Below are 11,731 nucleotides of genomic sequence, written 5' to 3' on the forward strand. Positions count from 1 at the left end.
CCGGCCGTAGAATGGACGGCCGTCCGGAGTGCTAGCCACAGGCTGTTGCTCCTTCGTGGCTATCTGTCACGGTCGTAAGAGCTGCCACATCCGGCGCTGTGGACACAATGCAATCAGTGGCGGAAATTAATGGCCAGCATGAAGAAGTGCAACCACAAAGTGGACGACAGTACTGTTCAACAAAATGGGACATACACGTACTGTGAGTAGTTTGATTGATTCTGCACGCATTTTAGCATACACAGCTTCCAGTGTAGACATTCCAAGGATTTGCAAATTTTACCTTGATCCATGCATTTTCCTGGATTAGACCGTGACAGTTCAGTATTTTCTGAAATGCACTCACAATCTGAATTAAAATAAAGACACAAATGAAACTTGAACATCTTAGCGGCGTCAGGACACAACAGTCCATCAATGCTTGCAAGTTGTCGATGTGCTTACTATTGTGAGGTTGATCACTACTACTCACTCGGCTGTTAGGCCATGGGTCACAAGCGCATGAGGGGCTCATGCGGTTGGGGCCATATATTTATACTACACAGTAATTCTAGGAGATTCCAGTATGTTCTCCGACATACCTATGTGCTGACTAATATATGTTTCCTGATTGGGAAACCACCAGCCCTAACACTCCCCCTCAATCTGGAAACACTTTACTGTGCTCCCCCTCAATCCTGGCATCTCTTATGCATCCAATATATTTTTCCTTTTGACCCTGAATACCCCAAATGTTGTGGGAGCCCTATGCTCGTGACAAGAGAGCCAATGCTACCATCTCGCCAGATCCTTCGACCACGACAACAGAGCCGATGCTCCAGTATTCCCACAGATCCTTCCAATTCGGGAACTCTGTCCCTCGTCCGCGACACACGCGTAACGTTCGGCTCGCCATTTGCACACTGTCTTCAGTTGCACCTGGCTCCAAGGGTTCTCTGCACATATGCTAAATGCCAGTATACCCTGCCGCCATGCTTCACCAACTCCGGCAGTGGCGACCCTGCCTAGTTGCGAAGACTTTCGACTTGACCTGCTCGCGGGGTCCTACCCGTATCATGGTACTCCTACGCGCCTACGGCCTCGGCGACCTTTCGCAGTACACTCTGTTACCAGATCGGGCCGTATACAAACTATCCCCCACGGCGTGAATAGTAGGTATGCGCTTGTATTGTGAGGTTGATCACTACTACTCACTCGGCTGTTAGGCCATGGGTCACAAGCGCATGAGGGGCTCATGCGGTTGGGGCCATATATTTATACTACACAGTAATTCTAGGAGATTCCAGTATGTTCTCCGACATACCTATGTGCTGACTAATATATGTTTCCTGATTGGGAAACCACCAGCCCTAACACTTACACTCAGGTATGTGTACGTTGACACGTTGGCACGCGGCCGGTGGCCGATGAACTTGTCCGATCATGTGACCGCGACAGACACGGTCACGGTCAATACGCGCGCGTCTGGTCACTCTGGCGCGCCTCCCGCGCACTAGGTGGCACTGCACGCTATGGTCCAGGGCATGAGTACATTAGGAGGCCTATCGGGATCTGCGATAATGCGATACTCGTGGACGGTGGGCCCATCTGCGCTCGAGATAACTTGTGGTCCGATGGATAGCTCCATGTACAAGGTTCTCTTCTAGGACTGCCCCACTCAACTTCTTCGACATCACACACAGATGGTCGGAAGATATCACAGCCGCAATCTCTCGCATATTATTACATCGTAGAATCAGTCAAATACCCACACAGCCTTGAGAAGAAGACAGAAGGGAACACTCTCGGGCCGTGTTCGACAAATAGGAGCACCATCCAACATGTCAACCTTGCGAACTTCCATCACCACATACCTGATGATTAATATGAATAGCAGAGGCAGAGAACTTTGAGTGAACAAAATTGCACGCAGCGAGCGCCCGGCACTGTTATCGATCGTTCATGATGCGACAACAATATTATTATTAATGGCTTGATATCGAGTCGAGCTCGGGTGGCACTCTCCGGGTTGGTGGCGATCACTGCATGAACAACGGTGAGGGACTTGGCAACAGTGCGTTGAATACTCACCAGGCTGCAAGTGATTCTTGATCGCTGGCCGTTGGTGCTGCGGGTTTTCCGCTTCAGGCCCATGGCGCACGATGAACCTGTCCAGGCTAGCCGGAAAGAAGACTCTGTGGAGAGTGAGATTGGATACAATTCATATCCCTGATTTTGAATATGCTTACCTTCTTCCGTAACTTTGCTTCCCAGGAGTCCGTTGCTTCTCTCGGACCACACTGCTATCAGCACCATAGCTGAATAATGTTGACTGACTATGAAGGTGTGGACGTGCGGTAAGTATTGGTGCGTCCTCGGCAGACCCTGAGCACGGGTCGAACATGCCGCTCATGATACTGATTGCAGCGATTAAAAAAACTTCTGGTAGCACGCTATCAGCAATATTTCATATTCGACAACAAATCTCACCATCTATTGAAAATGCATGGAATCGGATCCACCTACGGCGACCAATATTCGCATCGCTGTCGTGCCACATCACTACGAACTACGTGAAATGCAGTCACGATCTCTCACACTCTGCCTGTAGGATTCACTGAAGGCGCGCATAAACGGGGGGCCGTGTGTGGAGTTCGATAGACATGCACGGATCGGAACCCTCAACTACTTCACGAACCTGCAGGTCCCGTGTCGTAGCGAGCTCGAGGATCACGGAGGTTAGAGCACACGCCAAGGCGTAATGCATATCCCATTGTAAACGTCGACAGGAACATCTCAGATCGCACTGTCTAGCTTGGGCCGCTTTGCCAGCACACTGTCTACTATGCCAAATTCGAGCGCCTCATTCGCTAGCGGATACGTATTTATCAGTATAGGGCTAATCGCTCTGACACAGCAAAGACGCACCCGTCATGAAGTAATCACGCTCTAGTGCTTTTCCTGTTTGTGGACGAAGATTGGGTCAACTATAGGCCTACTATGACAATAGAGGTATTACCGAAACGAGCCATCCCATCCTGTACGTCCTCACCGTCCTTCCCGCAGTGTCGCTGATAGATGCTGGTCAAGAGCTCGCGCACGCGCAGTATCTCCTTGGCGTGGATGGCAATGTCTGATGCCTGACCGGACGCTCCGCCAGACGGTTCTGTGGAGGTTGTCAACATCTCAACTCCAGGACGACCGCAGCGAGAAGTGCGCACGGTGAATCATTATCGTAGCGTGCGGTAGGGCATGCCTCTTACCCTTCTCACCCGCAGCCAATAGGAGAGAGCCCATCGAGCAAGCCTGACCTACGCAGTACGTATGTATGGGCGAGGAAACGTACTACGCTCAGTTCATGTCAATAAACGGACAGAAAAGGAGGCGGATGTCATCAAAATGTACCTGCATCTATATCTGCATGAATCAGCGGCGAAGACTCGCACTGCACGAAGACTGGGGTACATACTGTGTCATAAATGGCCAACCCTGCAGTGACACTGCCGCCTGGAGAATTGATGTACAAGTGGATAGGCTTTGAGGTCTCTTCTGCCTCAAGAAAGAGTAATTGTGCCACAATGAGTGCAGAATCAGTGTCCCGTATCTTCTTTCAGAGTCAGGAGATTAGATATGAGGAAAGTATGGTGAACCGTACCGGTCCATAAAGCATAATGACTCTTTCTCTCAGCAACCTCGAGAAGATGTCATAACTTCTCTCCCCTCTCCCCTGGTAAATGTATGCATGATCCAGGTTAATCTTGAATCCATATTGTGGTAAACTCACGGTTTTCTCAATGACAATCGGCACAAGTGACGAGGACGGCGGAGCAGTCCAATTCGCCGCCAAAGGATGAAACTTACGGGACGATGTGATTATTCTCTGAGAGCCTGGGCGATATGTAGACGCCAGAGACCGTAATATACGACCTGGAGATGCCATTTTGCGCGGGCAAGAGGAAATAAAAGACATCCTCGCCGTTGAGCTCTTCAAGTTGCTTGGCCACGTCCACGTGATCTTCAACCGCGTTTCATCCCGCCACACCCTGGATTCGATTCGCCTTCAAGTTGTCTGCGCTTTCACCAGCTGTGTCCTCCGAACATCGATTTTCTCACTGGCGTGGACTCTTCGGCATACGAATATCTGAAATACCAGGCTTTCACGACATTGCTGACAAAGTTACCTGCATTCGATGGCATCACGTATGAGGATGGGCCGGTCGACGGAGACTCCAATGGATTTCGAGTTTACCAGTCGGCCGAGCAGCAATGTGAGGCCTGTATGGGCAACGGGGGGTGATGATCCAAGTACTCCACGAAAAAGTACGTCGTTCATAAATATCAACAACGCCGTCGGTTTGGAGTAGTTAGTCGAGTGCGAATTCCCGGCCTTTCGTGTGGTGTGTTCTCTAGATCTACTTCTGCTTTGCAGCCTTGTATCATGGTAGAGAATTTCTTTGCTCGAAGCTCATGCATATTCCCTTGTGTGCATGGGTATACGGAGATGCGTGTGTTTCCTCGCGTAGGCTGTTGATCTATTCGAGCACTCGTGATCCTGTTCAGTTTGCTGAATATGTCGTCTGTTCAGGATCTTTGCAAGATACAAATTCACCAACACCATCATTTCCCGCTCCTTCTCATACGCCAGCATTTGCCGCCTTCGGCCAGAATTCTAATATACCATTTCTCTTCCAAGAGCCGCCTCCTCATTCAGCGTATAAGCCGGCATGGGTACCTCCGACAGATTTCTCTCCTCAGAAGGCCTTCCCTCAGCCAGAGTTGAAGGATGTTGACATGTCGGAGTTAAGTCCACTCCAACCGACGGCACCATTAGCAGAGAAGGATAGCGAGGGGGAACGGGCAGTTGCGCTCGGTGCGGTACGTCGAGTGTACAGGTCACGGCAGAGGGCGAGAGAACGGAGCATGCTGAGGAAAGGGAGGAGCAGAGAAGTTCACGAAGACGAGAGCGAGAGCGGGGATGAAAGCGACGATGAAGATAGGCGCATTCCCCCCGCGCAGAACATGTCAAATCATTACACCCTCAACATGTCAGGATCAGCAGCTTCGCGATCAGACTTGCCATATGTCTTGCTTGGATATCTGCAGTTCTTCTTCAACTTGTCGCTCATTCTCGTCTTTCTCTACCTCCTGGTCCAATTTATTCTCACTGTCCAGCGTGATGTTGAGCAACGAATCTCTGAATATTCCATGGGTATGGCAATATTTTTTAGGTTGTACGTCTTCCACGTGCTCACCACCTTCAAATGTAGATGTTGTCCAAGAAATTGGGCAATGTGCGATGCATTACAAGGCAAACCTTTGCGCATCCAATTCGATCCCTGCGATGGCGCACCAGTGTGCAACTTGGGAGACGTGCATGAACCGTGATCCATCCAAGGTGGGTCGCGCGAAGGTCGGTGCAGAGCTCATCGCGGAAGTCGTCAATTCGTTTGTGGAGCCTATCAGCTGGAAGACTCTGGTACGCTTCCTCGATCTATTTGCGTTGGGGACCTCAAGCACGAACTGACGGAAATTCGTTTACGTTCTATGTCTGCAGATTTTTGCACTGACTTCGCTGTCATTCCTTACCGTCTTCATCAACATGCTCCTCTCGCTCTATCGCTCACGCCACCATTTTGGCTCCACAACTTCGAACGCGCCCCAAGCACCTATCATTCCGTCATTTCCCATACCCCCGGCCACGCCATATTCGCATCCCCACAACTATCTGACACCGGCTCCCGAGTGGAACAAATCTTGGTCTGGCAGCGAGACCGCTCAGACGCCGAGCCGAAGGCGCCGACTTGAAAGTGGACTGGCAGCAAAGGTGCAGTAGATGATTGGAACATTGGATATGTCGTGCATCTGTATTTCACATGTTTTCCACGTTACTCACACATGATCGAGGGCGCCTCCAACGAATATAAGCTATTGTGTGTATCTATTTGTTCTTACTATTGGTTACTCTCACTTACTTGCTGTCAGATTATGCAGCATGATGCAGCTTTTTATGGGTATCGGATATCTGTGAATATCAGATGGACCCGCCAAAGTCAATTGAACGAGATTGCGATTCTATGGTACGGTCACACCAATGTCATTGGATTGAGAGCTTCGTTGAAGACCCGGTGGCAACCGGCATTTACGTTGGGAAAGAGACGCTGACATCGATTTGTCAATGGCCGGCCTTATCAAGGATATCCTTGCCACACGCGACTTGTTGTGTTCCTCATCACGAAGCCTTTGCATCTCGGAGCCAATGCTGACACAAGTGATCATGTGAGTACACACCGCCCTTCACCCACCTTGTCACGTTGGGAATTGCACGCTCCGTGCATCATTACATCTTTCCATCTGCTTTGTTTCTAGGTCCGAAGTTTAAGCCTTCGGAAGACTCTGCTTCGGTGTCAAATGGAAGAAATCACTTGCTGCTTGCGAGGAAAAGATGCTCATGAGGTAAGTGTTTTCCAATCCACATGTCCATCGATCCCGGACTCTACCGATCTTTTCACTGCATGCGCTTGAATAGCAATCTGAGATATTTCTTGGCCGGTCAGATAACTACAGACATCGATTCGGTTCCGGTTTGTGACTTTATATGCCAGCGTATGACAGCGCACCGCCTTGTCTTTCTTAGGGGGCACACTTTTGTCGTCCTTCACAGCGCTCACGTTCGTTACACAACACGTCAGTGATTCGTCTTGGCTATCTCGGAATGATCTGCGGGGACAGTTCACAGAAGTTAACGTGAACCCTACCCGTGGAACGTCCGGTTGGTGCACGAGACTTCCTTGTTCAGCTGCCGACAGCAGAAATACCATGTCTGTCGTCCAGGGACAAGCCTCGTGCCAGGCTACTTGTGGTAAGTAGTCCAGATTTCCCGAACACAAGGACCTAGTTTCCTCCTATCTGGGATGCATCTGAGGGCATGTAGAAGACTACATTGCGGGACACGTTGAGACGCCTCGAAACTACTTCTGCCGCTTTGGTGGTGCCTACCCGCGGGGTGGACTGCAGACTCTGGACTTGATCCTCGTGTCATCAGGAAGTCCGCGAATTCGATTAGACTCGCCGTCTCACGGGTGCCCGCGGGGGCTTGCTCGCGATTTCATCTCGGGCGGTTGAACCTCGCGTTCCGTGGCACGGGAATTGGCTGTGCTGCGGATTGCGCATAAACTCCATCATGCCTTTTGCATGCCTTTGTGTTGGCTCCAAGGATGTGAGTGAGATCGATCTGCGGTAACTTACCGTGTTTGCGATGACCTACTTACTGATTCCAGGAGCCTTATGAACGTTCACAGGTTTGATCAACTCCAGCAGAGTCTACCCGGGGCTATAACCCCGCGGGCTCCCTTAGCGGAGCGCTCTGGATAGTCCATATCAACGAGAAGGAACATGCTAAGTGACAGGTGGTCAAGCGACTCTCCTAGTCTCCACACCACGCAGCTGAGTAGTTCAATCTGATGCCGTGGCAAGACTCCCACAGGCAATGGCCCCATGCTGCTACGAACGATTGCGGCTTTTTTGCAGGGGAGGCACATGTCAAAGAACAAGGACTGATATGGCTCCTTCTCCCAATTCCCACATCGTATGGTGAGCATGTGCTCAAGTCTACATGGATCTGCTTCGGACGCAGAGCTTGATCACCGCGAACGCGGCGAGCAGCGCTCTTCGAATCCCGTCTCGCTCCGCATGTTCGTTCTCACAGAGCTTGCATGCACGTTTCTCATGTCCAATCGCGTCCGACGCTAGAGGATTGGGCCTGAGCCAGGTATGGGATAGTCGATCTGTGCACTTCTCGCATTACCTCTCACCTGTTTCTAAGATGGCGGGCATGGCACGTAACTCAGTGTGCATCCGAGCTTGTGGAAACCCAATCACTGGGAACCTGGGACCTGGGTGCTTCGCGGTCCAATTGTACTCCTCTTCTGTCGGGCCTATGCACTTCGCACATGCAAGATGCGCCCATCTACGGGCGAACCCCGGTAAGTAATTCCAAGAGCGCTCTGAGCAGGATCCGGAACGTCGACAGGAAGGCTATCCGCTTCGCCATGGCTCCGAGTTCGTCGCTGGTGCCGAGTGGGACCGAATGGTGCGCCGATGACAGTTCGCTGCATGGGCACAGTGTTCGGCATCTGGTAAACTTCTCGTACCGCAGCAGTTTCTGATGCATTATCGCATATAAGTGAAACCCAATGGCTAGGGAAACATATCTCCGTTCGATGATCCGACGCTGGGACGAACGCCAAGGAAGGCTTCGACCAGCGCGCTGTGCAGGCTTGCATGTGATCTTATCCGCCAACCTTGTGTTGAAGAATCCTCCCCGATAGCGGTTGGGCCACCGAGAAGGTGGACGTATATCATGGCAGCGCCTACTGTCTGGACCTCGCTCGATGCCGTTACCGAGAGTTTTGGTCATCTCTCTGAGCGCCCATTCGTGCTTTCGAGAGATGCAGATCAATCTCGTCGCAGATTTTGGATTGGTCCTCGCCATCGGCCTACTTGTCGCAGTCAAGTTCCAGAGGTCCGGGGCATGCGTGTTAGGTTAGCACGGCCTTGCAGACGTCATCCTTGCACCAGACGCCACACCTAGGTGGGTGCCTCATACAAATATGCCATGACCACGCAGTGTCTAGTTCTCCTGAGGCTCACGACCTGTCCGAGTTCCGTTGCCTCCATGCGGTCTTCCATTCAGACTGCAAATTTTCAAATCTTTTCTCGTTCCCCAGCATTGGATGCTTCAAGGACTGCGCACGCGACCATGTCTTGTGCTCTCCTTGTTTCTGCCTGCGGCCCGTCCGCGGACGGAAAAGACAAGTTTGCCGCTTAGGGTGGCATCCTTTTGTGCCTTCGGTATATCAGCAGGTACATCCTCGGTGAACGTTATATTGTCGTCGTGTGTTCCGGCTTGTGTCGCCCTGGGGACATTTGTTGCATGCATACGACCATTCGATGACGCCATCCCCTGCATGGTGTTTCCTTCTCGTGCTCCGTGCTTGCAATTGGGACCATCTACATGGGCTTGTATTGCGCCTTTTGTTCCTCCGTAGAACAAGCCTCGAGGTACTGCACTCTTTTTGACAGGCGAGGGAAATATATAGAAATTCACGGTAATTCAACTACCATTTGTTGCTCTCAACGTTGGTTTTACAACCTGCGCCAAACTATGCTGGGGTAACACCTGACCCACTCTTCAGTTCCATCCGTGAGTACGACTGGGGCAGAAGATGTAGTCAACGCTTTGGTCAAAGCTTTCCCGTACCGGGACACAGCCGCCGACCAGCCACATGGGCTCAAAGGGGCAGGGAAGTTGCTCTAATTAGCGCTTTTTTGTGCGCTTGTTCTCTTTGTTTATTTCTCCACTACGACCTTGCGGCATTAATATTCGTGTTGAGAAGCATACCACATCGTCAAATGGAACAATATTATTGTTGTTGCTGTTTCTGCCGACATGACTTCAGTCTTCATATTTTGCACTGCGCGTAAAGTACACGTGGGAGGCTCGGCTTACGACCGTGAACCCTCATCATCAGCTGTCCAATTCGTCTTCTTTGGAGCAATCCAGGACGGTGAGTTGTCTCTTGTTGTTTTCTGTTGTCAGCCCGCACCTAATCTCACGTCTCGTGCGCAGCGGCGCCTTGGAGACCTCGTCGTGCCTCTATGCGTTCTGGGCCAAGCGCGGTGACCAACGTCACCCATGCCCAGACTTCGCTTCCCGACACATATACCCTGCCAACAGGAATGCAGCGCGCGTTGCTTCCTGCACCATCCAGTTTGTTGTATGTGGGGCTCGCATTGGCCACCACGTGTCTTTGTCTCCCCTCTTCCATCTGCGCGCACAATACAACCGTGCCTCCATCTCAACCAGGTGTAACTAACCTGGTCCGTATAACATCCACCCTCACAGAAGTCAGTTTGGTTACTCTCAATTCTCAACTCACTGTACTGCCTCATCTAAGACACTGATACCGCATACTCAGACTCTCTGCATACCGTTTAAGAAACGCCATGCGCTCTGATCACCGCTCCCACAGGCGAATAGCTCGTTATAAAGCAGAACTGTCTACGCGGCCAAAGCGCGCGAACAGTGATGCCACAACGAGCAGCACCGGTTCGGGTTCGGACATGTCTGCGTTTGGCGACATGGATGTCGAGCCACCGGTGATAGAGTATCAGCCTGACGACCTCGATGAACCCTTGTCGTGGGCGTTCCAGGTGCGCATTGAAGGTTGAATGCCGCGTCTCTCTGCGTGTTGTTGACGCATGCACTCAGGATGGTGATCCAGTGTGGGTCAAGACCGAGGAAGGGGAGTGGCTCCAGGGAACCGTTAATGGCAAGAGCACCCGTAGAGGGGCCACTCGGCAGGTAAGCGTATTCATTACTCCCTTGGCCGAAGGTAAGTCACTTACGTTGCGTGCAGAAGGAGGGCGTGTTCTTTCCCGTGTCCTTCCGCATAAGCTCGCGGAAGTACTTCGCGCCTTTGAATGGCGACGTCAAGCCTGATACCCCGGAAGTGAGGCGACTGTTACTGGAGGGCGGCTGGCTATAGTGTTAGCTGACTGCTGCTACATCGGGGGAATGGGACACATTGCGTCCTGGACTGCAAAGTGTTTTGCATTGTGGAAAAACAGCCTGTACAATTGTATACTGCAGAAAGGGGACCTGAAGCATTTATCACTCTTAGAACCAGAGTTTGTAGAGTTTTCCATGATATGAAAGCATTTTGAAGCTACAGAGCTGTTACAAAGCTGCAGTCTCCTGTTGTTACAATCTACCGGTGACTCACCGCTGCAATGACAGTACGGTGTACGATGCACCGATCAGTTCTTTTTGATCAAGAGCGTTCAGCATCGTCGAGTTCATCCAAGGTAGCCCACCGAGCATTCAGAGCCACCCACCTTCCTTCAGTAGCTCTCGCACACGCGCCGTGTCGGGTTTCATCTCACCGTTCATAGGGGCAAAATATCGTCGGAAGGTGGCACGATGGCGGTACTCGACGGAATAGTAAACACACTCCTTGTCCTGTCCCTTCTGATGAGCACACAGGCACGGACTCAAGACAAAGGAAAATGCTTACACCACTGTGCGTCCTGCGTATGTGTGGCGGCTGCCTTGTGACTTGGCCCGGGAGCCACGAACCATGGGGAGCGCGGACCCATACGTAATCGCCGGGCTACCAGAGGACAAAGAACACGGAGAGATGTCAGCGCACATCTGACATAAAAAGCTGCGCCGCACCTCGAACGGGTGCTCCCACATCTCCTCCAGGCTGTCCGTATTCTCGAGGAATCTGCTCCCAGTCGGCGTGTCGGTGTCCTCCTCATCGGAGTCGTCCGCATCGGCGGGCTCGTCCATCGGGGGCAGCATCACCCACTCGACGGGCACTGCGCACGTGCTCCAGCCGGTGTTGACGAGTGTGAACGCGCCGCTGTCCCGCAGGACGTTCTCGACGGCGCTCTGCTGCGCGGTATGTAGTGGCACGTACACCTTCACTGGCATGGGGGTTCTGTGGCCACCACTTCGCGCTTTTCGAGTGCGGTCGCCTGTTACTGCCGCACACGGTTTGGATGGGAGAGGCGATTGGGGCATGGTGATTTGCGGGTAGGGAGAGAGGGGTGGCCACTGAGGTTGAGGTTGAGGGAGATGTGAAGCATCTTCTTTTGGATCCCGTATTTATGCGGCACCGAGGGACAATGGAAAGGCTTGATTTGGTCTGCTCCTTCGTCAATGTTCAACAAATTTGTTTTGGTTTGT

At 51.8% G+C, this 11,731-nt stretch overlaps 4 protein-coding genes across 4 annotated transcripts; 2 read left to right on the plus strand and 2 right to left on the minus strand.

The window, feature by feature from the left end:
- Window positions 1-2,775: 2,775 nt before the first annotated feature.
- On the minus strand, window positions 2,776-3,919 carry SCP_0115870 (predicted protein; the record flags this gene model as incomplete). The annotated part of the gene is made up of 8 exons (XM_027753808.1): window positions 2,776-2,849; window positions 2,908-2,940; window positions 2,999-3,145; window positions 3,201-3,324; window positions 3,385-3,390; window positions 3,449-3,583; window positions 3,635-3,706; window positions 3,764-3,919. The coding sequence occupies 8 exons, from the start codon at window positions 3,917-3,919 to the stop codon at window positions 2,776-2,778; spliced, it is 747 nt and encodes a 248-aa protein (XP_027609609.1).
- A 292-nt stretch (window positions 3,920-4,211) lies between these two features.
- SCP_0115880 (Nucleus export protein) lies at window positions 4,212-5,812 on the plus strand (the record flags this gene model as incomplete). The annotated part of the gene is made up of 4 exons (XM_027753809.1): window positions 4,212-4,299; window positions 4,565-5,188; window positions 5,247-5,455; window positions 5,534-5,812. 4 exons carry the CDS (start codon window positions 4,212-4,214, stop codon window positions 5,810-5,812), a joined length of 1,200 nt encoding a protein of 399 aa, XP_027609610.1.
- Window positions 5,813-9,984: 4,172 nt separating this feature from the next.
- Window positions 9,985-10,526, plus strand: SCP_0115890 (hypothetical protein; the record flags this gene model as incomplete). Its single annotated transcript, XM_027753810.1, has 3 exons — window positions 9,985-10,191; window positions 10,250-10,342; window positions 10,398-10,526. 3 exons carry the CDS (start codon window positions 9,985-9,987, stop codon window positions 10,524-10,526), a joined length of 429 nt encoding a protein of 142 aa, XP_027609611.1.
- A 335-nt stretch (window positions 10,527-10,861) lies between these two features.
- On the minus strand, window positions 10,862-11,476 carry SCP_0115900 (hypothetical protein; the record flags this gene model as incomplete). Its single annotated transcript, XM_027753811.1, has 3 exons — window positions 10,862-10,999; window positions 11,055-11,150; window positions 11,216-11,476. 3 exons carry the CDS (start codon window positions 11,474-11,476, stop codon window positions 10,862-10,864), a joined length of 495 nt encoding a protein of 164 aa, XP_027609612.1.
- Between the last annotated feature and the right edge of the window lie 255 nt (window positions 11,477-11,731).

Source organism: Sparassis crispa (assembly GCF_003851025.1).
Source record: "Sparassis crispa DNA, contig_000000F, whole genome shotgun sequence".
NCBI classification, from domain to species: Eukaryota; Fungi; Basidiomycota; class Agaricomycetes; order Polyporales; family Sparassidaceae; genus Sparassis; species Sparassis crispa.